The sequence below is a fragment of the Delphinapterus leucas genome, chromosome 20, assembly GCF_059928025.1.
Source record: "Delphinapterus leucas isolate spDelLeu-1000000601 "Yukka" chromosome 20, BTC_Dleu_Yukka2, whole genome shotgun sequence".
NCBI lineage: Eukaryota > Metazoa > Chordata > Mammalia > Artiodactyla > Monodontidae > Delphinapterus > Delphinapterus leucas.
The window spans coordinates 1114262-1139794 of record NC_143148.1 but is presented as its reverse complement, the minus strand read 5'-3'; the positions used below and the strand labels follow the sequence as shown (position 1 = coordinate 1139794).

The 25533-nt window shown below is 43.4% G+C and overlaps 1 protein-coding gene across 1 annotated transcript; it reads right to left on the bottom strand.

Moving 5' to 3' along the window:
• Window positions 1–1332: 1332 nt before the first annotated feature.
• Window positions 1333–25519, bottom strand: C20H19orf18 (chromosome 20 C19orf18 homolog). Its single transcript, XM_089902026.1, has 7 exons — window positions 19426–25519; window positions 17896–18355; window positions 12548–12652; window positions 11554–11595; window positions 8228–8842; window positions 4780–4946; window positions 1333–3798 (listed from the first exon to the last, which is right to left on the bottom strand). The coding sequence occupies exons 5-7, from the start codon at window positions 8353–8355 to the stop codon at window positions 3680–3682; spliced, it is 414 nt and encodes a 137-aa protein (XP_089758152.1). The 5' UTR covers window positions 8356–8842; window positions 11554–11595; window positions 12548–12652; window positions 17896–18355; window positions 19426–25519; the 3' UTR covers window positions 1333–3679.
• Window positions 25520–25533: the final 14 nt, after the last annotated feature.

The following is a 25533-nucleotide window of genomic DNA, read 5'->3' as shown; positions in this document are numbered from 1 at the left end:
CCGCCGACCTCTAGTAAAGAAGGCAGGAAAAAAAAAAAAAAAGGCAGAGCTCCGCTGCCAGGGGCGCTGGGAAATGGTGCGTCTGTGTTCTCGGGCAGAGGAGGGACTTCGCTCCTTCTTTTTTTTTTTTTTTTTTTTTTCGCTCCTTCTTGAAAAGGCCATATTTAGATTCCTGGGGAGCCCTTTCTGCAACTGATGGCGCAGGTGTTTGGAGACGTATTTGGACTCCTGGGAAGCTCAGCGTGCTCTGAGAGGCTAAACAAATTCTTTCAGACGCCCCTAAAGGCTACAGATATAAATGAACCTGTCATTCCATAGAGTCACAAAACTTGTGTCCCCGGGTATAGGAAACTCATAAAAATTATCGTAAGCAATGCAAGCGTCAAAATTATAAAAATTCAACCATGTTTAGGAATTCAAGAAATTATGATTTCTTGAATTATATTCAAGAAATTATACGGCAATGATCATAGACAAAAATAAATTAACTATGTACGTTAGAAGTAATTGCTCTGAAACCAATTGAGATATAAATCTACAGTAAAAAACAAACAGAGGGACTTCCCAGGTGCCACAGTGGTTAAGAATTCACCTGCCAATGCAGGGGAGATGGGTTCGAGCCCTGGTCTGCGAAGATCCCACAGGCCACGGAGCAACTAAGCCCGTGTGCCACAACTACTGAGCCTGTGCTCTAGAGCCCGTGAGCCACAACTACTGAGCCTGCGTGCCACAACTACTGAAGCCCACGCACCTAGAACCCATGCTCCGCAACAAGAGAAGCCACCGCAATGAGAAGCCTGCGCACCTCAACCAAGAGTAGCACCCCCCCCCGGGGTTCCCTGGTGGCGCAGTGGTTGAGAGTCCGCCTGCCGATGCGGGGGATACGGGTTCGTGCCCCGGTCCGGGAGGATCCCACATGCCGCGGAGCGGCTGGGCCCGTGGGCCATGGCTGTTGGGCCTGCGCGTCCGGAGCCTGTGCTCAGCTGCGGGAGAGGCCACGGCACTGAGAGGCCCACATACTGCAAAAAAAAAAAAAAAAAGTGTAGCCCCCACTCGCCGCAACTAGAGAAAGCTTGTGCAGCAACGAAGACCCAACGCATCCAAAAATAAATTAATTTAAATAAATAAATAAATATGGTCTGGGGACTTCCCTGGCAGTCCAGTGGTTAAGACTCCATGCCTCCAATGCAGGGAGTGTGGGTTCGATCCCTGGTTAGGGAACTAAGATTCCACATGCCGAGTGGCGTGGCCAAATAAATAAATAAATAAGGTCTGCAGCACTGAAGTACACAAATGGTAAAATATGAATTTAGACCTCCTCTTCAAACTATACCCAAATATTAGTTGCCAGCAAGGGCACTGCTGGATTCCAAACCTTGTGGCAGCTGCAGGGAGATTGCAGTCCTACAGTGCCGGGCAACAAAAAGACTAAGGCAGAGGAATGCAGTAGAATGTTTAATGCCCTGAGAAAAATCGGAGCAAGGGTGGGGAGTGAGACTATTAGGGAAATCAAGACATTTAAATGCAGCATAGGGACTTCCCTGGTGGCACAGGGGTTGGGAGTCCACCTGCCAATGCAGGGGACACGGGTCCGGGAGGATCCCACATGCCTCAGAGCAGCTGGGCCCAAGTGTCACAGCTACTAAGCCTGTGCTCTGGAGCCCGTGAACCACAAATGCTGGGCCCATGTGCCTGGAACCCATGCTCCGCAGCAGGGAGAGGCCACCGCAGTGAAAGGCCCAGGCTAGCCTCAACTGGAGAGGGCCCGCACGCAGCAGCGAAGACCCAATGCAGCCAAAAATTAATTAATTAAAAAAAAATACTAAAAGGCTTTTAATCCTACTTTAAAAAAATAAAAATAAACGCACCATACTGTATATAGTAGAACTGGTGAAACACACACACACACACACACACACACACACACACACACACCAGGGAAGATGCAAGTCTGGAAAAAAACTGAGGAAGCCTGAAGCCTTCACACTGGGTTGATTAGTAAATGTCTTTCCCTGCATGGAGCCAGTCCCTGAAGACTTGGACAGATGGCTTAATGTAACAATTAAGAGAGCGACAATCCCATCACTTTCGCATAATCACAAGAGTGACATCCGTCATATTCAAAGACCCACACTCAAGAGAAGGGAGCTACACAGCTGTGTACACCAGAGGGCAGGAGTCTTGGGGCCATCTTAGAACTCTGCCTGCCTCAGTGATTCTTGCTAAGACACATGTGCCTGAGAAGACTCATGCTCTTCTCATGTGCTTGATACTTGATAAAAAGCAGTCCAGGGATTTCCCTGGCGGTCCAGTGGTTAGGATTCAGCGCTTTTGCTGCGGTAGCCCAGGTTCAATCCATGGTCGACAAACTAAGATCCTGCAAGGTGCGGCCAAAAAAAAAAAAGAAAGAGAGAAAAAGAGTGTATATATATATGTATAACTGAGTCACTTTGCTGTACAGCAGGAATTAAAACAATGTTGTAAATCAAGTATAACACTTGTCTCTTGAGTATTGGTCTTTTGAGTGGTGAGCAGCTGAACTTGGGTTCGGTACCAGCCTCCTCAAGTTACACTAATCTTTTTTTCAACATTTTCATTGCCCCCAAGAGAATCCTCCTACCCACCAACCATCTTTCCCTTTTCTCCCCTCCTCCGGCACCTAGAACCACTTATCTACTTTGACCCTCTATGGATTTGCCTATTGTAGGTATTTTGTATAAATGGAATCATACGATGTGTGGACCTTTTGTGTCTAACCGCTTTTACTTAGCATAATGTTTTCAAGGATCATCTATGTTGTACCATGTGCCAGTACTTCTATCTTTCTCCTTGCTTAATAACATCCCACTCTATGGAGAGACCACATCTTGTTAATTTGTTTATCGGTTGATGGACATATGCGGTGTTTCCACCTTTTTGCTCTTATGAATAATGCTGCTATGAACGTTTGTGTGAGGGTTTCTCTTGTGTGCAGGTACATGTATTTTCAATTCTTTTGGATATATACCCAGGAGTGGAATTGCTGGGTCAGGTAGTGACTCTATGTTTACCTTTTCGAGGAACCATCAGACTGTTTTCCACACCAATAGCACCGCTCAGATTAAATCCTGCCCCTTTTGTGTTTCCACAGCTCTCTCGGTGACTCCCAGTTTACAGCACTCAGTACATCTGGCAATGCTTTATAGCTCTTTGCCTGCAGACCTATTTCCTGCACCAGGTCCCAGATCCCTAAAAACAAAGGTTACTGTCTGCTGTCATATTCATTTTGACATTCTCAGTCTTGTTATATGTAAAATGGAAGCAAGCTACTGGAATTAACAGATAATGTCACTGGGGAAGCTTTGTTTCATGAAAGTGGTTTCCTCACCTGGTCTGAGAGACTTACCCGAAGAAACTACTGGTTAGGAGTGAGAAAAGAAAATCCTGACAATTTCTCTTTCACACTTACGAAGTTGGATTTTTTCCTTTTCCAATTACGTTGTATTTATTCATAAACTCTAAGAACTAGGAAGCAAGATTGCTATATCATATGAATTTATTTCCTGTTTTTACGTCTGGTGTTCTTCCTTTAGAGTGCTCTTGCACAAGGTTCTCCAGGAGCAAGTCATGTTCACATTCTGTCATCTGTCACTGTTTCCTCCACACTGGCTAGCATGTCCTGCCTCTCTTTCATTTCTTTTCACAGACGCTCCGGATTTGCAGTATGTATAGCATCCTTTATTTCCACTTCCTTTACCAACTTTTGCTCTGTGTTCAATCTCTTCTTTTCCATATGTTTTCTTCTTTTTGATCTAATGACTAAAAGTAGACATAACATTATTTAGATACTAATAAATCAGGGATTAGAGACAAAAGAAGTGAGGAAATATATGGAAAAATAAAGGAACAAACAATGGAATTTTCAGGCTTTCATGAATGTTATTTGTCTGATAAGGATGGTGAAAATTGCATTTCGAAATGATTTTCCCACTTTCTGTATTCAAGCTTTATAAATATCCAGTTTTAAACATGTATAATATTGTAAATAAACTATACTTCAATTTTTAAACATTTAGAAAAGTTATAATTCAATGCAATGAAAAGACATTAAAAAATATTTTCTAAGAGTACAAGTGCGGTCTGCCTCAGTAAGCATCAATTATCTCTTCTACTCTTGGCCTCTCAGCCTCTCTCTGACTATCTCTGGGGTGGTTAGAGAGGAGATCCATACAGTGCATGCTTAACAGTATTGAATCAGACACTGCAATCTACATCATTTTGCTCTAGAAATTTTTTTTAAGCAAGTACTGAAGAATCTCAGAACTTCTACAAAATTAGGTTTCTATGAGCATATATGTTGTTCTATCCTCACAAGGATTTGCAGGGGTAGTGGGCAATTCTCACTGGGGCGTCTCTGACCTGGGGGTAGTAACCTCTGTTTGGTGGGCCTGCATCCCATTTCCACATCAAACTGAGGCAGACAGCGCAGGAGGGCATCTGCCTGTCTGTGGTCAAAACTCGGCAACAACACGACATTGATAAGTATGTTTAAGGGAAATGTTGAGTCCCTGAAAAGTCTTGTTTCCTGAACTCTCTTTTCAGTCCTTGGAATTGCCTTGCAAAAAGAATCAAACAACCACACAGCTGTTTGCCTCTCTGTGTAATTTGATGCGAATGGCTCATTCCTGCATGTGTGGCTGTACATATTCATTAGCTTTGCCATGGAAAACCCAACCATCATTGTCAGCTCAGCTTCCCTTGGATTTTGGATCCGACAAGATAAGCTGGTTGACCCCCTACCTGAATGAATGAACTTTTCCAGTTCCTTCTCACTCTCTGGAAGGAGGTGCGTGGACTCATCCTGGCCCTCATCCTCAGAGCCCTCCTCTTCATCTCCTAATAATGGTATCTTGACATTTTTATAGAGTGACGCAAGTTGTTGTTTTTCCTCAGCCTGTACCAGTCGACTGGAGGACAAAATAGGTAAATTTAAAAGCACAATTTTCCCACTAAATCATCCTGTCTTAATCTTGTGACTTTCTGACGGCAAAGGGGTCACTAGTACATGGGGGAGGAAGCAGAAATAGACTTAAACCCAAATAATTATAGAACTATAATTAATTATAGAAATATAATTAGAATTATAGAATTCTATAGTTCTATAGAGTTATAGAACTCAGATTGGGGCTGAAACGCAGAAAAGGGGCGAGTGATTTGGAGCCAGGTGACAGGAATGGGGCACTCGGGCTGGGCACAAACCTCCATGATCAAGTTCAATAACATCTTAATGCAATATTTTACAAAAGAAAAGTTAATGCCAACAAATCCATGAGGAACACAATGTCAACGTTTTAAATAAAGGTAGCATAGGTACCGCTGATTTTTCCTTTCGCTTAGTCTCCAATATGCTTTGGCCCGACATCATCACTGATCATGTATTTAAAATGTTGATATTTTGTTCATCATGGATTTTTGAGGGCATTAATTTAGACTTAAAAATATTGCAATAAATTATTATTTTTCTTGACTACTGAGTTTCTTGACTACTGAACCCCCTTAAGTTTTGCACCTGAGGTGAGTGCCTCGCTCACCCCACCCTAGGCCCAAGCTTGGAAGTGGATCATTGAACAGATATTTCTGTGTGAAGTGAAAATGGGTAATAGAGTGTTCTACTTTTTCCTAACATACTTACCTTCCTAATTGTGTTTGACTCATGTAATAACAAACCATTTTAGGGTTAGCTTATTTGTGTTCTAAGGGGCTGTGATGGAGGAAGGGGTGTAGGGGGAACATTCCAGAATCATGCTCTGTAGCAGGAAGAAATGGCCTGATTGGAAACACTGTTACAGATAATCAGGAAGCTGGAACAGGACCAGATTTTGGGTGAGGAGAGTGAGGTGCTCGCTTTAGGTGCACAGTTTAAGGGGGTGCCAAAAAACTCAGTAATGGGGATAAATATTTTGACTTAATATTGTAAAAAATTGAAATGAGGGGATTCCCTGGCGGTCCAGTGGTTAGGACTCAGTGCTTCCACTGCCTAGGGCCCAGGTTCAATCCCTGGTCGGGGAATTAAGATCCTGCAAACCTTATGGTATGGCCAAAAAAAAAGAGAAAAAGAAATGAATAGGAAAAATCCATGATAAACAAAATATCAAAATTTTAAAGACAGGATCCATTAGTGCTGTGATGAACGATATGGGAGACTGAGTCAAAAGGGAAAATGTGAGTCCCTATATACATGTTTTTATGTATTATTTTACGGTTCTTCTTTTCCAAAACATTAAAGTAGTTGAAATATATTTTAAAAATTTTAAAGTGCTGTATCATAACTCACAGCATTATTTTAAGTTTAAATACTTTATCTTTGGACTTCCCTGGTGGCGCAGTGGTTGAGAGTCCGCCTGCCGATGCAGGGGACACGGGTTCGTGCCCCGTTCCGGGAAGATCCCACATGCCGCGGAGCGGCTGGGCCCCTGAGCCATGGCCACTGAGCCTGCGCGTCCGGAGCCTGTGCTCTGCAATGGGAGAGGCCACAACAGTGAGAGGCCTGCGTACTGCTAAAAAAAAAAAAAAAAAAAAAGAAATACTTTATCTTTACCAGAAACAAAATTTATTATAACTTTACTTTCCTGCTTTAAGTGAAATCAAACTCACCAATATATTTTCAAAAATCTACTTCTGGAAAAAATTAACCACTAAGACTTATGTAAAAACATGTACTTTGGGGCACATATTTTTCCTTTTGCCTCAGGTTCTAAAATGCCACTGGGGGTAACACAAATGTAAAAGCTGTAAATGTTGACATTAGCTCAGTAATTTAATTGGACACTGAAATTCCAGGAGGATACGTTGTAGTGAGTTACTTTAGCAATCTTCATATGTTAACATCTTTGTCTAGACTAATGAAATAAACTGAAATTCTAGTTACATAAATTGAGTCATAGATAACCCAGAACCAAACATACTGGGGACACTCTCTCCTTAGCAAAATTTCTTCAATTTTACCTTTAATCTTGCCTTCATTTGACATACTCCAAGTGGTCCTAAAATGGCTACCTTAAAAAATATCCCATACATGGCAATACATTTCCCATGTACACACTTAATTCTGATAGAGTAAATAACTTAGTACTTCCTCAAGCTGTTTCTGATGGGATGTAATGGAGTCCTGGAACTAAATCCTAGGATAGGAATCAACGTGTTGTTCCTGATCAGAGTAGCATGATGTCACGGTGCGGCTCGCTTTCGTCTGACACTTCAAAATGATTTGTTTCAAAATGATCACATAACCTGAGCTTGACCACAAGCTTTATTTGTGCGAACAAGATGAAGTGTCTTCCCTAAATGCTACTATTACCCCTACTATTGCATTGATAATAAGTTTCTAATGAAAGAGAGAGTGGTCACTCTTTTCTGCTTTGCACTATTAAGAGTCCCTCCAAAGTATCAAGTTCACTCTAGAAAGCCACATTTTGGGAGGATGACAGCATCTCTGACTGTGGCTTTCAAACATTTTTGATCATGATCCACAGTAAGAGATAAGATTTACCTCACAATCTTGAGTCTGAAAAGGTTGAAAATCAGCATTTACTTTTTGTTGTTGTTGTTGACTACTTTGGCTCTTCGTTGCTGCGTGGGCTTTCTCTAGTTGGGGTGAGGGGGGGCTACTCTTCGTTGCGGTGCGCGGGCTTTCTCATTGTGGTGGCTTCTCTTGTTGCAGAGCACGGGCTCTAGGTGCACAGGCTTCAGTAGTTGTGGTGCATGGGCTCAGTAGTTGTGGCTCACTGGCTCTAGAGCACAGGCTCAGTAGTTGTGGTGCACGGGTTTAGTTGCTCTGTGGCATGTGGGATCTTCCCGGATCGGGGCTGGAACCCGTGTCCCCTGCATTGGCAGGCGGATTCTTAACCAGTGAGCCACCAGGGAAGCCCAACATTTACTTTAATACTTTCTATTCTACTAAATTGTATTCTGTCCTGTTTCTTTGCTTGCTTTTTTAAAAATTAATTTCTATTTTTACTTAAAAAATTATTTTTATCCAGTTTCTTTTAAATTTTTTCATTTATATCATGACCCAACATGAATATAGCCCATATTCTGAAAAACAGTGTCTGAAAATGTATAATGACCATAATAATTTAAGGATTATAAGAATTATCACCATCATCATCATTACTATCACAAAATAATAACCTAGTTAACTTGTTATGTCTTACTTAAGGATGGTGAAAGTTATTTACCATAGACTTACTATATCATGTAGGAAATAGTGATCCCACATATCAGGGCAATACTGAAGGCTATACACACAATTGTAATTACTTGAACAATAGCAGGTCTATGAGGAATCAGTGCTAAAAATGGAAAAAAAGTTCTCATAAAATCTCATTTTAGGTGTGACTATCAGTTAATATAATTGTTAATCATATTGTTTTGGCAGAATGGGAGACAAAATCAGAAATAACCTTAAAAATAGTATTCTTAACTAAAAAAAAAAAAAACCACAGAGGTTAGATTGTACAGCCTGTGTGAACAAATATAATTTGAATTCCCACCCAATCTCTGATTCCTTTTTCCATCTGCTTCCTGTCTTTGGTCAAAGCCCTCTCTTATGAGACTGGATCCCTGACTCAGTACAGCAGAACAGACCACTGATGTAGCTGAAAGGAGAGTGGCCTTAGTTTTGCAACTCAAGTGTTGCCCAGATGGTCTTAGGTTGTGTAGTGCTGTTACAAAAGGAATATTGTAGGACAATTCAGAATCTAATTCCGCAAACCTGTATTGGGGTTGGTATTTAGGCCCACTGAATGTGCTACAAAACCTTGGATGCTTTTTGTAGATTCAGGTGTACCACTTCTCCCATTATCTGAAATAAAAATAAATAAACAGAGCTATTGTTGGTACAAACTGAACAAAAGAGCAATTGACTAAGTACATTACTCAACCACTTGTAGGGACTTCCCTGGTGGTCCAGTAGGTAAGACTCCACGCTCGCAATGCAGGGGGCCCAGGTTCAATCCCTGGTCAGGGAAATAGATCCCGAATGCTGCAGCTAAAGAGTTTGCATGCCACAACGAAGATCCCACGTGCCGCAACTAAGACACAGCACAGATAAAATAAATAAATATTTTTAAAAAAACAAAAAAAAACCCACTTGTAAAAATCTGACAAATTGAAGTGCCTACTCCTTGTTGCAAACGTGGCCTTCCCTCACTTTCTGTCCCTTCACTGGTTCAACGACTGAGCTGAGAAATACTTTAAGATTCATACCTCAATGTGAAGTCAGCCTGACATGACAAAAAGAACCTGGACTGTAAAAACACTTGCAGATTAAACGCTTAACTGTAGACCTTAGGTGTGGCTTACATAGATGTTCATTCTATGATTCTCTCAACTTTTCTGTGTTTTCAGATTTTCTTAATGAATATTAGGGGTGGGGGGGTATGGGTTACAGTCGGTTTCAATACAATGACTCCTGAAAATTGGTTGCTGGAATTGGCAATGGGAAGGTCATTGGAGACCTAGTCAAAGGAGATGTTATCGACGTGCATGAGTGAAACAGGTTTGAGAGAGAACAGGGGGAAAGGAATTAGAGAGAGCAAGTTTTGGAAACTTCCTGAAGAGTTTTGCTGTCATGGAGGGAAGAGAAATGGGGGCAGCTCCCAGAGGGGGCTGAGGGATCAAGAGACGAGTTTTGTTTTTTAATATGGGAAAACCGACATCATGTTCATATAAGAACGGGGATGATACTTTTAAATACTGTGATGTTCCTGGAAAGGGAGAGAGAATTGCATGGGGTGTCCCCAGTTGGCCTGAGGGGATGTTAGCTGGTGCACAGGTGAGGGGTCAGCCTTGGCCTAGACAGGAGGAAAAATGAGAAGGTACAACTGTGCTGGATCAGGGGATGCAGACACTCTGTCAAGTGCTTGTGTTTTGTCAGTGATGGAGGAAACAAGGTCATCCCCTAAGAGCAAGCCTGGGGTAGATATGTTGGGAGTATTTGTGGGATGAGAAAAATAGACGTGAAAGTCACCAAGAAAAAGGGGAGGGTAAATGAACTAAGGAAATGGAGTAGCTTTCTTTCTTTCTTTCTTTCTTTTTTTTTTGCCACGCCACGTGGCTTGTGGGATCTTAATTCCGTGAGCAGGGATTGAACCCAGGCCCTGGCAGTGAATAAGTCCTAACCACTGGACTGCCAGGGAATTCCCTGGAATAGCATATTTTAAATAAAATTCCCAGAAATGGAATTGTGGGGTATATTGACTCTATTTTCTTATTTTCTATATCCTTGATGGTCTACAATTTGGGGCCTTCATCCTGGGAAGGCTCCACCTCTCAGGGCTGGCTACTTCCCAGAGACAGCAAGCGACTCCCCTGTGGTGTCTTTGATATTCAAACCAACCATCAAACCCTCACACACCAGGCCAATACTCCCTCTGCCCCGAATCACCCCAGGGCCAGGTACTGGACACCTGAGAACCACTCCTATAGCCCAGAGCCCACCAAAATTATTCAAACTATGCAACACTAAGCTTACTCCATGTACCTACCCCACCTCACCCATTCCTACCCTAAAAACCCCCAATAGAAGCTCTGGGTCATTCTCTCCCCTCTCCTCCTCCTGCCTCCTAACCCACTCTGGTCCTTTCCCACGTGGCCTGACATGCTGTGCCATGCCTTCTGTTTCTAGGATTCCGTGTGTATAAACGTCTTCCTTCATGACGATCATTTCCGTGTCTGCATGTCTTACCATACCTGATTAAAACAAATCCCAGGCATATTTCAACACTCTGGGTCAAAAAGTGAATGCATTCTTTTTATAAGAATTGCCAATTGCGCTCTGTAGAAGTTGTACTCATTCCTAGCCTACAAACAAGATATGAGATTATCTTTCCCTACTCCTTTGCCAGGAGAGTTTGTTGTGAAATATTTTGCCTATTTTCAACATGATAGCTGAAAACTGGAACTCTAGTGTATTTTCAATGTGTATTTTCCCTATTATGAGGTAGACATCTTTCCATATAACCAAGAGTTGAAGGTTACAGGAGAAAATGGGAGTCTTCCAGTGACCTGACTAGACAATTCTGTCTCTCTCTCTGTATCAGAAGCTACACTTGGGACCCAAAGCTTAGGCGTGGCAGAGGTCTCAGTGAACCTCTATTGCCATCTCACAAGACAAGTTAGTGTCAAAGTAAGGACTAGAATGTGGGCCTTCTGACACCTTGGCCCGAACTCCTTTTCTGGGCTTTGGTGCTGGGTGGGGGGTGTTGAACTGGGAAGTGAAATATTATAGCTGGGCTTTAGGAAAGGTAATAGCGTCTTTGGGATGGATTAATTGTGGGGGGTTTTTTTGTCCTGTATTTCCTGATGCTTTGACCTCTGTGCTATTTTCTAATCTGCCCCAAGCAACATCATTACTAACCCAACCATGGGGCGGGGGACGCCTTTTTCTAATTTGCACAAAGGGGCTGTACAGGTTAGTGACAAGCAGCGCGGGGTGCCCTCTGGAGCCACACAGCACAGCAGCTTTGTGAACGTCCATGGATCCCACCCACCCTCCCAGATGCCTTGACTTACCAGTACGCCCTGGGAATGGCGTGGGTGTAGTACGTGCTGGAGCTATACGGACGTTGAAGGGGATCAGAAAGAAGAGACAGGTTTAAGATGCACTTAGGAAAATTAAGATGTAACTTGGTATTAGATGAGGGGGCCTAAAACGTAGTTTCCAAATAGCTAAGATGGTAAATGTTCTCAATAAATGTATTCCAATGCCTAGTATTGATAGAAATGCGTGGCTTAATTTGCAAAAGCATGGTGCTCTGCTTGCATCCAGGGTTTCCTTTGATGAATCTGGACCATTAAGAACACATTGCATTTGGGTCCTGGTCTGCTTTTGCAGTCACGCAAGCTGGGAAACCTCCTCCCAAGCTGAGGACCTGGAGAAACTTAGCACAGAGCTGAAGAGGGCTGTGCGCTCATCAGGTCGGAGAGCCGGGGCCAGGGAGGGCCCAGTAGTCACAGCCCTTCTGTCACCCAGCTTACGGAGAGTGAAGAGTATAGGATATGATTTCCAAGCAATGCTTATCTAGTTTTATTATTTTATGGACCATGCTACTAACAAATATACAAGAAGAGACACATTGGGCTTCCCTGATGGTGCAGTGGTTAAGAACCCGCCTGCCAATGCAGGGAACACAGGTTCAAGCCCTGGTCCTGGAAGATCCCACATACCGTGGAGCAACTAAGCCCGTGCGCTATAGCTACTGAGCCCGCACTCTAGAGCCCGCAAACCACAACCACTGAGCCTGCACTCTAGAGCCCATGAGCCACAACTACTGAGCCCACGTGCTGCAACTACTGAAGCCCACGTGCCTAGAGCCCGTGCTCTGCAGCAAGAGAAGCCACTGCAATGAGAAGCCCACGCACTGCACCGAAGACCCATGTAGCCAAAACTAAATTAAAAAATTTTTTAATCTTAAAAAAAAAAAAAGAAGAGACACATTGATATAGCCCCTAAGAGGACCCCAGAATACATTCTCATTTCACTGAACGAATACTAACAATGACTCACCTCTGTGTTTTGAGAAAGCTCCTTGAACGTGAGAGAATTGAAATTCCTTAGCGTACAGTGTGGGCTTTTGGGTGACATTTGTGGGTCTTTGTGACTGCATATAACCTGGAAAAGAAAAGTTGTAGCTGTGAAATATAATTACTCCTTTTTACTTCCTCTAAAACAAGTTAAATCATGCTTGAAGCTACCCATTAAGCATGTTGTTTGTCCAGCTGGTTTGAACTCACCTGCATAAGGCAAGCACAAATGAAGTGGGAATTCCATTAAAAACAAAAATAAAATGGCAAAAGAACTTTGAACCTTGTCCATCGTTCCAAAACTGCTAGTTTGTTATCGTATGGGTGAAAGGAAGTATTTAGTTGTAGGCTAGCATCTGTCCTATATTTCTCTGAGGAACTAAGGAGCTCTTCTCACTACAGAATGTTTGCGTTCTGACTGGGAACCACCAGTGTGAAGTCAGCTCACGTTGCCACATGGAATTCTTTCACGGAACCAGGTCAGCCAGTGGTGAGCCTAACAGAATGAGTGAGTGCGCTGGGAGGGATGCTAAGCTCTTGGGTACAGATGTGAATAAGAACAGGTCCCTGCCCTCAGAGAACGTCCAGATTAGTGAGGAGGCAGATAGAAATCAATTATAATCCCATGTGAGGTCTTCCCTGGCAGTCCAGTGGCTAAGACTCCGTGCTTCCAGTGCAGGGGGCCCGGGTTCGATCCCTGGTGGTGGAGCTAGATCCCACATGCACGCCACAACTAAGACCCGACACAGCTAAATAAATAACTAAATATTTAAAAAATAATAATAATTCAATGTGACACATCATAAGAAGCCAACAGAGAAAACAGCAGGGCTCTGTGTTCAAATGCCTGAATTCTAACCCTCATCTCTGGCTTCCTAGATGTTTGAGCTTGATCAAGTTACTTACCCCTCTGAGCTTCAGTTTCCTCAGCAGAAGAATAGGACAGGAACTAGTACCTACTTCACAGGGTTACAGCGATGGCTCAATAAAGGAGTCCAGGCAAAGCTCAAAAAGAGTGTGGGCACTGAACGTTAGTTCTGGTTGTAAAATGGGAGAGTATAATATTTGCAATAAAGCAATTCAGTACTCCTCCAGCCTCTGGGGGTGCTGTTCAGAAACCTAGACCCAAGTGGTCATCTCCAGAAGTTTCTTTAAAGGAGATTAAATGAATCATCTGAAAATGTGGAAATGGGATAGAAAACTAGATGGCATGGAAGAAGGTTGTCCCCTGGACGTGCCCTTTGCCCATCTGGTAGTTCCCACAATACAGAAAACAGGTTTTCATTCCTCCTACCAATTAGAATAAGTGAACAGACCAGAGACCTTTTGAGGCTTGTAAAGTCCCCTGGGGTTAGGAGCTGGTTCCTCGTGTGCTGTGCCCCAAAGGGCAGCTGTCCTTCCTGAATGTCAGGAGATGACAAGGCAGGCCTCCAGATATACGCCCACTGTGGACCATGAAGTTTCTTGCTCTGCTCTTACAACAGCCCAATCTGCCTTCCTCCCATCCTGCCATGCCCGGGGATGAGCCAGGTAAGAACAAGTGCCCCACGCTCTCTCTCTAAATCCCGCAGTCTCAGTCGCCCCCAATCAAGCCTGTCTGGATGAGTTCATCTGCTGTGTCTCTTTGAACTTAGTTTGGGGCTCCCTCTCGGTACTGTGACCTTTAGACTGGATTTAGGTCTCTCAAGCTCCCCATGGACACCGCTGTCTTTGGGGCTGGTCTGGGATATCAACTTCCCAATGGTCACTACTGCCTTGCCCAATCCTCTCCGATAGGTCTGTGAACACCTGGCTCTTCCTAGACTTGGTTCTTACAGTCTGTGCACCCAGCCCAGCTGGATGAATCCTACAAGCATCAGAATACCACTGTGAGTTAATAATGCTGACAGATGTGTAGAGAATACAAGGTCAAGCTATGAGGATTAGGCCAAGAGATAAGATCTTTCATAATGTCACCAAAACCTTTCAACAGATTCCCTTAAATCCAGAGGTGCCTGACCTGTTCTCTCGGCTTTCTTCCAAAGTAGTGTGTCCGGTTGCAAAACTGTGTTCCCAACCTTCGTCATATGCCTTATAGGACTATTCCTCATTGTCACCTTTACCAAAATTTGCCGTCAGTGGCCATGTCCAGCCGTCCCAGTCAGTTTAGCATCTCCACAACCCAGGTGGCAAGTGTTATTCACCCCAAATAATATTGTTGATGATGTTGGAGCACTACAGTGTGGATTGTATTGTAGTTTTTTTTTATTGAAGTGTAACTTCAATTGTGTAACTGACATTAACATTATATTAGTTTCAGGTGTGCAACATAATGATTCGATATTTGTATGTATTGTGAAATGATCATAAGTCTAGTTAACATCTGTCACATATACATATTACAACATATATAATTACAAAATTCTTCTTGTGATTAGGACTTTTAAGATCTACTCTCTTGGGACTTCCCTGGTGGTCCAGTGGTTAAGAATGTCTTGTAATGCATGGGACGCCGGTTCGATCCCTGGTTGGGGAACTAAATCCCACATGCCGAGGGGCAACTAAGCCCTTGCATCACAACTAGAGAGCCCGCACACCACAATGAAGAGCCCACACACTGCAACTAAGACCCGACACAGCCAAAAATAAATAAGTAAATAAATATTTTTTTTTAAAAAAGATCTACTCTTAACAGACTGGTGGTTGCCAAGGGTGAGGGGGTTGGGGGAGGGATGGAATGGGAGGTTGGGGCTAGCAGATGTAAGCTTTTATACAGAGACTGGATAAACAACAAGGTCCTACTGTATAGCACAGGGAACTCTATTCAATATCCTGTGATAAATCATAATGGAAAAGAATATATAAAAAACGAATGTATATATATGTATAACTGAGTCACCTTGCTGTACAGCAGTAATTAATGCAACATTGTAGATTATCTATATTTCAATAAAAAATAAAGACAAATAAAAACACTGACTTTCTTAATAACTTTCAGATATGCAATACAGCATTAGTAACTACAGTTGTGACGCTGTACATTACATCCCCATGACTTATTTTACAAATGGATGTTTGTACCTTTTTACCCCTTTCACCTATTTCATTGTATTGTAAAATTTTAAATTTTGTATTTTCCTGCTGCCTCAACATACCTGCAAACAGGCTGTGAGCACCCCTTCCAGGTGACCAGGCTTATCAAGTGATAAGCTGGTCCCTGCTACGAGGGGCTTCCTCTTTGCTCTCCCCTGAACATGACCTAGTAACATTCAAAAGCACCAATGACATACCTCATGCCTATCCCTGTGTATTCTACCCACACCCCTAATAAAAGCACTTGCCTGTGGGCTAGTCTTCACTCTCTGCTCCCCACCTGCTTGGTTGAGCCCGCTCCCTGGCTTGCAGCATGTGTGGACCTTCGTGGCATGCCGTAACTCCATCTTTCTAGGACCTGTGAGTATAATAAATTTTGTTTCTTCCTGCTACTCTCCTGTGTCTCCTCTTATGGCTGCACCTGACTGACCATCACCTAAAAGAACATAAAACAGTGTTCATAACGTTATTTATAATAACCAAAAAGTTATTATAAACCCAAATGTCCATCAACTGATGAATGGATAAACAAAAAGTGTATATCCACATGATGGAATATTATTCATCCAAGAAAAGGGGGAAAGTACTGATTTATGCTACAACACTGATTAACTATGAAAACATTATGCTAAGCGAAAGGATCCAGAAACAAAAGGCCACATTATATCATTCCATCTATATGAAAGGTCCAAAATAGGAAAATCCATACAGACAGAATGTAGATTACTGGTTGCCAAGGGCTGGGGGGAGGAATGAATAGGGAGTAGAGTAATTGCTAATGGGGTTTCCTTTTGGAGTGATGAAGTGTTCTGGACTTAGATAATTGTGATGAATGAACAATATTGTGAATATACTAAAAACCACTTTAAAAAGGTTAATGTTACGGTATGTGAATACCTCAAGAAAGCTATTGCTTTTTCAAAAGACTTTCTTTTTTAGAGTAGCTTTATGTTCACAAGAGTTCCCACGTACCCCCTGCCCCCTCATACACACACACACACACACACACACACACAGCCTTCTCCATGACTGACATCCCACACCAGAGAGGTACATTTGTTACAGCTGATGAACCTACATTGTCACATCATAATCAAAGTCCCTAGTTTATGTTGAGGTTGACTCCCGGCATTACACATTCTACGGGTTCTGACAAAGGTATCATGACATGTATCCAATCTTATAAAATGTCATACAGCACAGTTGCCCTGCTGTAAAAATCCACTATGCTCCACCTATTCATCCCTCTCTCCTCCCCCAACCCTCTGGCAACCACTGATATTTTCACTATCCCCATAGTTTTCCCTTTTCCAGAATGTCATATGTTGGACTCATACAGTATGTAGCCTTTTCAAATTGGCTCCTTTCACTTATTAATACTTACTTAATATATTCTTTAGTAGTATGTTTCTCCATGTCTTTTCATGGCTTGGCAACTCATTTCTTTTCAAAGCTTCAAAGCTCTTTTTAAAATAAGGTGTAGTTGATTCACAATATTAGTTTCAGGTGTACAACACAGTGATTCAAAATTTTTATGGATTATACTCCATTTAAAGTTATAAAATATTGGCATATCCCTTGTGATGTACAACACATACTTGTAACTCATTTATTTTATACATGGTAGTTTGTACCTCTTAATCACCTACCCCTGTCTTGTCCCTCCCTGTCAAAGCTATTATTTTTAAAAAATGAGAAAAGCCTTTGAGTTTGGGTGATCTTTGGGGGTTTTTTTTGTTTTGTTTGTTTTTTTGCGGTACGCGGGCCTCTCACCGCTGTGGCCTCTCCCGTTGTAGAGCACAGGCTCCGGACGCGCAGGCTCAGTGGCCATGGCTCACGGGCCCAGCCGCTCCGCGGCATGTGGGATCCTCCCGGACCGGGGCACTAACCCGTGTGCCCCACATCAGCAGGCTTACTCTCAACCACTGCGCCACCAGGGAAGCCCGACTTTGGGTGATCTTAAGTGCAGCCCATGGACTACAACTCCCAGAAGCCTGCACAGGCCGCTGTCTCCCAGCAGCCTGAGTGCTCTTATTGGTCGGAGGCACGCCACGGTGCCTTCTGGGAGTTGTAGTCTGAGCCTCGCAGGTCCGAGGAGGCCAGGGCCCGGCCTACGGACCACAACTCCCAGAAGGCTGTGCAGTCCAGCCGCGTCTCCTAAGTAACTGAGGATGGGCTCCACCATAGTCTCTTCCTGCTACGGTTGTTCTCCAGTTGCCTTAAGCTTTTTGCTCAAGGTTAGGAGTTTTTAATTATTACCGGAAAGAAGGTAAATCCGATCCAAGCTTCTCCACCATGACCATGACCTTTTCTCTTGGGCTTCAGTACTTTTTAATAATGTGGTTTCTTTGTGTTTATCTTGCTCTGAAGTTCACTGAGCGGTTTGAATCTGTACGGTGAAGCGTTTCATCACTTGTCTGCGCACTGCAGCACCACGTTGGTCCAAGTTTCCATCTCTTGCCGGAAGGACCACAGTAGCCTCCGCGCTTGCCTTCCTTGGTAACGGTTGCCTCCATCAGGTCATTATCCACACAGCAGCCACTAGGACTTCTTTAAAAACAAAAGCATTTTCTGTCCTTCCTGGTTAAAGTTGCTCAGTGGTTCCCATACAGAAACCCAGCCTTCGTGCGTGTCTGGGCAGCTCACCAAGTCCTTGTGGGAGGTCATCCTTCCTGTTGTGGGTTCTGACCAGACCCAGAAGCAGGCCTGGAGCCAACTTCTGCCAAACAGAAAACAAAATCAAGCTTAGGTAAGGAGAGACTACATTCAGAAAGACGATTCCAGTAAGGAGAGGGGGACTGTTGCAGTAGGGAGAACACTCTTGACAGTAAGATCTGCAAGCATCTCCAAGGTTGCGCAGAAAGGAACTTTCTTTCATAGGGAGGAGTGAACAAGGCTAGAAAGAACCGGGTGTGGGGAGTGGAATATCGGACTGCAGCAGGAGATGTCTTGCTGTCAGCTGGTTCTAGAGAGGGGCCACTTTCCTGCATTCGAATACTTATTTAACCTTAGGAGTAAGTCAGAGTTCAAGGGTCTTTGGGGAGGGAAGAAGCTGAACTAAAGTTTGGTGAAGTCAACTCAACAGACTTTTGTTCTGATTGATCAGTCTAGCTAATCATTTATGAGAGTGAGTGGAAATTTGGAGAGTCTGGCTCTAGCCTTGTCCTATGTGAAAGAGGGGTCAAGAGTCCCATCTGTCCTTCACAGTAAGCCGTTTCCTGGAACACAAAAGGTTGGAGGGATTCAACTGTCTGTTTTCCAGGAGCCTGGAGGTAAGGTTCAACATTGTCACCCCTCACCTCCAGGTTTCACCCCTCCTTTATCCCAGAACCCTTTGAAGAGGATCTTGGGGTTGCCCCTCTAGGCCACATGAAGCCTGGGCTACCAACTTTTCCTATGGTGTCATCGTTGCATGGGGCCGGGTTAGAGTCCCTCACACCTTGCTTGGGTTCTGCCCAAGGTGGACCCATAATGACCCCAATCCAAGCTGGCTTCCTTCCATATCAGATCCCACTGGATGTCTGCTCCCAGCATGACAAGAATCTCCAGAGCACTGGGTCTAGCGGATCGGGGTTGGGGCCAGGAGGTCTATATTTTTAATAAGCCCCCAAGTGACTTTTAGGATCAGGAGTTTGGGGAGCAAGGCCAAACTTAGTGACTTTCTGCTGGAAAATCTGATCGGGTTCCCTGTGATTCGGGCCCCCAGTTCTCCAACTGGGGACCCTCCATCCTCAGGGCATAAATACTTGTCTAGACTCTTCAGCAGTTCCTCCCACCACGAGGACCCACCTTGAGCACAGTGTTGCCCATAAGTGCTGCTCACTCCATCTGCAGAGGGATTTTGTCTCTGTGACGACACAAGGGAGGGTGTTGCCTGTGCAGACAGAACAGCATCTGCAGGGAAGGCTGGGATGAGCCCTGACCCTCGTGACTCGAAGACTGTGTTGCTGGGGAGCAGCACCGCCCACATTCCTGGCCACTTCTCTCCTCTACCCACAAGGTGAGTCTGATTTGTGGTGTCTCTGATATCCACCCCCACCCCCCATTTTATGGTCAAGCCTTCTGACTAGTCCTTCTCCCACATACAGGGGTTCTTGACCATCTGTCTATGATTGCGAAGCCCTCCTCCCTGTGGGCACCACTCCACAGTCACCCCCAGTCTCCTCTCCATGGTCAGGAGACCCAGGATGATGAGAACTCATGGCCACCCCACCTGATGAGGTCGGGCTGCTGGGAAGCACAAGCAACAACCTGCTGGTGTGTTCCAAGCACTCACAGAACCACAGGTGCTGTACTGGACACTAGGGACACAGCACGACCAGGACCAACGAGGTGCCCTCCCCCATGGAGATCACAGCCTAGTGTGTGGTTTCGGGAGATGGTGTGGACAGTAAGGAAGGAAAAAAATAGACCAGGTGATGTTCTGTATTGACGTGTGCGATGAAGCAAGTAAAAACAGGGCAGTGAGGTGGAAAGTGAGGAGAATTCGTTGACTGGATGGTCCGGCATCACCCACAGCTGCAGTGACACAGCCTCTGGTTCAGGCTTCCTGAGGAGTGGAATCAAGGCAGGGCTTTGGAGTAGCTGAGAGACACGCAGAGACTACATCACATCAGGCACGTTTCTCCACCCTGCCTCCACAGAGCCCTGGGCTGGTGAATCACGTTTCAGTTATCTTGTGAGGTAAGAAGTCAGTGATTGCTTTCTGATGCCTTCACCTCTCCATCCTAGTATCCATCCTCCCACCCCTGAATTCAGTGGGGTTTACAGGGACCAGGATCTGATCCTGTCTCATGTATGCATAAAAACTGATGGAGTAGCTGCTTCCCTAAGAGAAATAAATGTGCTCACTGGCCAGGCAGTAAGCAAATTTCTGAGCATAACTATTTCAAAAAGAAAAACACCACACTGGATTACAGATTCCACCAGAAGCACGTATATTAGAACAGATGGACCAAAATTTTAACTTAGTCAATTAAGTACATTTAAAGAGATATGGCATGATACTAACAATAGGAAATGAGAATAAGAACACATAAAAGAGAACCAAGTAGAAATATTAGAAATGTAAAATAGTGGTTGAAATGAAGACACAATAGAGGAAATGAGCAGCAAAATGGACAGCTGAGAAACAAATTAGCAAGCTGAGGAAATGTCCAGACAAAAGGAAGAAAGGAGAAGGAACTAGAGGACATAAAAGAGCAGGTAACAGATATGAACAACAGACACAGATACGCTGACATCTAAATAGAGTCCTAAAAAGAGAAACTTTTTAAATGGCAAAAATGAAATATTAAAAAATAAGAGATAAATTTCCCAGAATGTAAAACAAAATAAAGACATCAGATTAAAAGGCCCATAGAAGTGTCTTATGAAGTTAAACATTTACTTACCATACAACTCAGCTGTTCCACTCCTAGGTCTTTACCCAAGGTAAATGAAAACCTGCATACACAAAAAAGCCCTGAAGAAGAATGCCCATAGTGGCTGTATTTACACTAGCCCAGAACTGGAAACAAGTCAATGTCCATCTACAGGTGAACAGGATGACTACTACCTGTGGCACATCCACATAATGGAAAGCTACTCAGCAAAGAAAGTAGACTACTGATAAATGCTACAACGTGGATGAGCCTCCAAAACATGCTGAGCAAAAGAATCTGGATACAAACATAGCATATGAATACTGTATGATTCTATCTTTATAAAACCCTAAAAGACAATTCTAATATGTACTGACAAAGCAGACATGTGGTTGCCCAGGTCTTGGGGTAGGGTGGAGATTAACTATGAAAAGACATGAGGGAACTTTTTGGAGAAGGGCAAATATTCTCTATTTTTGTTGTAGTGGTGGCTGCAAGGGTGTTGACATTTTTCAAAACTCATCAAACTGTGGCCTTAAAGGGAGAGTCATCAGCATACCAGTTGTGTTTACAGGGCTTCAAGACTGGATGAGATCAAGGCACTGTGAGCAGATGGGAAGTGGGCAGTCTGACAGTAAGAGGTAAAGGATGTGGAGAAGGAACAGCAAATGGGGCCTGAAATGAAGGCCAGAGAGGCGGGAGGCAAGTCCCAAAAGCCAGGTGAACATGTTTCAAGGAGGAAATGATCTATTATCTAAGAATCTAAGATGCTGCTGATAACGTCAAGGAAGAAAACAGAACTGACCACTGGATTTAGCAATGTGGAGGTCATCTGGCAGCAAGGCAGGTTTTGGAGTGGGTCCAAGAAAGAATGGAAAGGAGTCTTCCCTGGTGGTCCAGTGGTTAAGAATCCGCCTTCCGATGCAGGGGACGCAGGTTCAATCCCTGGCCGGGGAACTAAGATTCCACATGTTGCCAGGCAACTAAGCCTGTGTGCCACAACTAGAGAGAAGCCCATGTGCCACTACAAAAGATCCCATGTGCCCCAACTAAGACCCGACGCAACCAAAAATAATTTTTTTTTTTAAAAAGAAAGAAAGAATGGAAGGGAAGTGAAGACTGCAAGAACAGACAACTTTTGAGATATTTTGCTTTCTGAAACAAAGCAGAGAATGATTCAGGAGCCAGAGGGTTTTTTGTTTTGTTTTTTTTAAGTATGTTTACATGTCCATGGGGATAATCCAGTATATATAGAAAACCTGAGGATACAAGAGATAAGGGAAACTTGCTGGAGCGATGTCTTGCAGTAGCGGACATGGGACAGGCTCTGGTGCCAACCCAGTCAGTTCATATACAGGCACCAGTGGGAAGGCACGGAAATTATGGAAAGTGGGTAGAGAAGGTGGACAGATGTCATGCAAGGCCTCTGCTGGCTTCTATCACTCAGGGAAACAGGAAGCAAAGTCTTCTGCTGGGAACAAGCGTAAGGGAAGATTCAGTGAAGGGATTGTTGGAATCTTGGTACTAAACAGCCAACTAGCTTACGAAAAGACACTTGAAACCGATGGTGGGGAGGTTCCAGTCACTGGTAATGGAATGGTCCTAGGGATGACAATGGGAGTGACTGTCTGTTGCAGGGTGGGTGACAAAACCGTGAGCAGACAGGTCAAAGAACTGTGAGGTCAGGACGCAGGAAGACCATCTACCTGGACAATAAAATCAGGAAGTATTACGATGGGGGTGGTTTTAGATGCAATACAGCAAGAGCTGAAATCTTTACGGATGGGAAGAGTGAACCATTCATAAGGTGACTGCAACAGAGGGAAGCAGGAGTGATATGACAGTTTGGTGTCCCAAGAGTCAGAACTCAGTTTTAGAGAGAAGGGAGGGGAAACAATCTAGAAGCAACAAATGAAGAAGAGTGGGAGACAAAGCAGCCACTCCCTGCAAGGATCGTAAGAAAAGGTACTGTGCAGAGGGGAGACCCAAGTTTCAGTCACAGCAGAAGATGGCTGAATGGAGAGTTCCAACTGGGCCCAGCAGGTTTCAGAGTTGGGGAAGAGTGGAGCGTGGGGATCAAAAGGGCAATGAACTGAGCTGGATGTGGGTTACAATAGGGAGGTAAGAGGGGACCTGGGAGCCCTGGGCATACATAAGGTTGTGTAATAGGTGGTAGGGAGGTAGGGAATCCTTCTAGGAGGAAGCAGAAGTCTGGGACCCTTTTAGAAGGACACTTTAGAAGTCCAGGAGGCCCTTTTAGAAATATTTTTTAAAAGATACTAAGCTTGGTGGTACAGTTACAGAACTTGCCAGGATGCTTGTGGAATATTTGTGTATGACTTACAAAATCCTTTGTAGTCCCTAAATCAGAAAATCTGCGTTCAAAGTATATTACTTTGGGTATTAGAATACAATACCCATATATTGGCAGTATACCTCTTGATGCATTAGGTTGCTGTCTCTTACAGAGGTTAATAGTGCTGCCTCTATTCTCTCCAAGGATCTCTGCACAAATCATACAAGAAATCCAATTAATTTACCCCTGCAACCTTTACTGGGCAACCCCTATACATTAAGGTAGGGTCAGTGTTACATACCTATGGACGCGCCAGCTACGGGAGTCTGACAGTGAGCGCAGAGTCCCACCATACCAGCAGGCCACTTTTTCTCAACCACTGGAGAGTCATGGACCCCTCGAGAACTAGATGAAACTCCTGTACCCTGGATTTCTAACCAATGCCCTTGAGACCCATCCAGGAAGGACTGCTGGCCCCTAATTATAGCCCTACCTTAGGGAAATACAGGAAATATTTGTGAACCGAAGAAACGCCACCCAAGTCCTCCTATTCATCTTGCCCCCTTTCCACTCTGAGCACTCAGAGAAACTTCCTCATTTTATGACTGATTAGCTCCCTTTCCTTCTGAATCTTCCCTACTATCAAGTAATCTCTTCATCTGGAGAAGATAAAGAAAATATAAACATTGAATTCTACGGAGACCTTGAGAAATGGTGCTCTCATGTGCAGATGTGTCTCTTGCCCTCTGCCTCATGAAGGGCATTCTAAACCTATCAAGGGGCATTTCCTCTGACTTGCCCAAACATCCAGTGAGTCCTCCAGCCCCTGCTCTGCTGTAATCTTCAGGGTCATAGGTGGTGAAATTCTAGGGAACCCAGGGCGCAGAAAATGCACTGATTCTGAATGTCCAATCCAGACTTCATATTCCAAAGGGAGCTTTGCTCTCATGGTACCCGAAATCCCACAGGGCAGAAAGCCAGGTAACTTTACTTCTCATTGTTTAGGAATTTGATTTTTATTATCAAATATCTACTATAAGAACACTGGACAAAATTTTAAAAAAAAAACATTAGGGGAAAAAAAATCACTGCAGAGGCAGTGCAACACAGTGGTTAAAACAATCTCTGGAGCCAAACAATCTTTCTATTCCTAACTAGCTGTGTGTCCTTAGGTAGGTTTCTCATGATTTCTGCCTCAGTTTCTCCCTTTGTAAAACTGGGATAATAGTACCTATCTCATAGAATTAAGGAGACTGAACAAGTTAATATTTGGAAAGTATTTAAAACAAAGTTTAGCACGTGATAAGTGCTGTATGTGTTTGTAAAACTTAAAAAAAAACCTTAACTGGGTTAATTTATCCATGGGTCTTTCCAGTCGTTATGCATATACACTTTTTAGATGTTATAGTAGATATGTATATACAATTTTGTGTCCTTTTTATTCCTTTTTTTGTTATGTATATTGACTCAGTATCCATAATTATAACTTACAGTGACTGCCTAAAACAGATTACAAACTAATTGTCCAACAATGCAGTAATGAGTAAACCATGGTCACTGACACACTGGGTTATTAAGTATCACCTTTTGTTCCAACAACATCAGTCTCATACTTATGGGCAATACCTTTCCATCATTAGTAATCTCATTTACTAATCTTTTCTAAGGTTAATCTCCATCAACAGTAGATATCCCATTCAACACTTTTTTTTCCTTAAATTCAGGTTTAGTATTCCATATTCTATTCCTTAAAGGGCACCCAGACCCTCCCCTTATAATAGCACAATCTGTGTTTCCATAATGATGACAAAATGTTATTGTAAAGCTTCCATCCAATGTTCCAGCTTGATGCAAAACAGCGGATTTCTAGTTGAAACACTTTTCCTAGGATAAAGTTTTTCCCTTAACAATGCACTCTGATCCACAAATAGTTCAGATCTCTTACTAAAAGATGTCTCATTCCCTACGTTCACGTTGCTCAAGTAGGATTCCTGGTGTCCTCTTCACTGTAATTATTTGATGTTAAACAAAGGTTACACAACTGTGGAAGGCTTTTGCCTATTCTTTTCATTCACAGGTTTCTTCTACGAAGATAATTTCTACTGATTAATAAGGGGAGAAGTCTTACTGAACAAGTATTAAAAATTTCCCCGCTTGATTATACTTATAGGTTTTTTTTCAATGTGTTATCAAATGTACAATAAAAGAAAAATCTCTCATCAATTCAATTCACAGAGT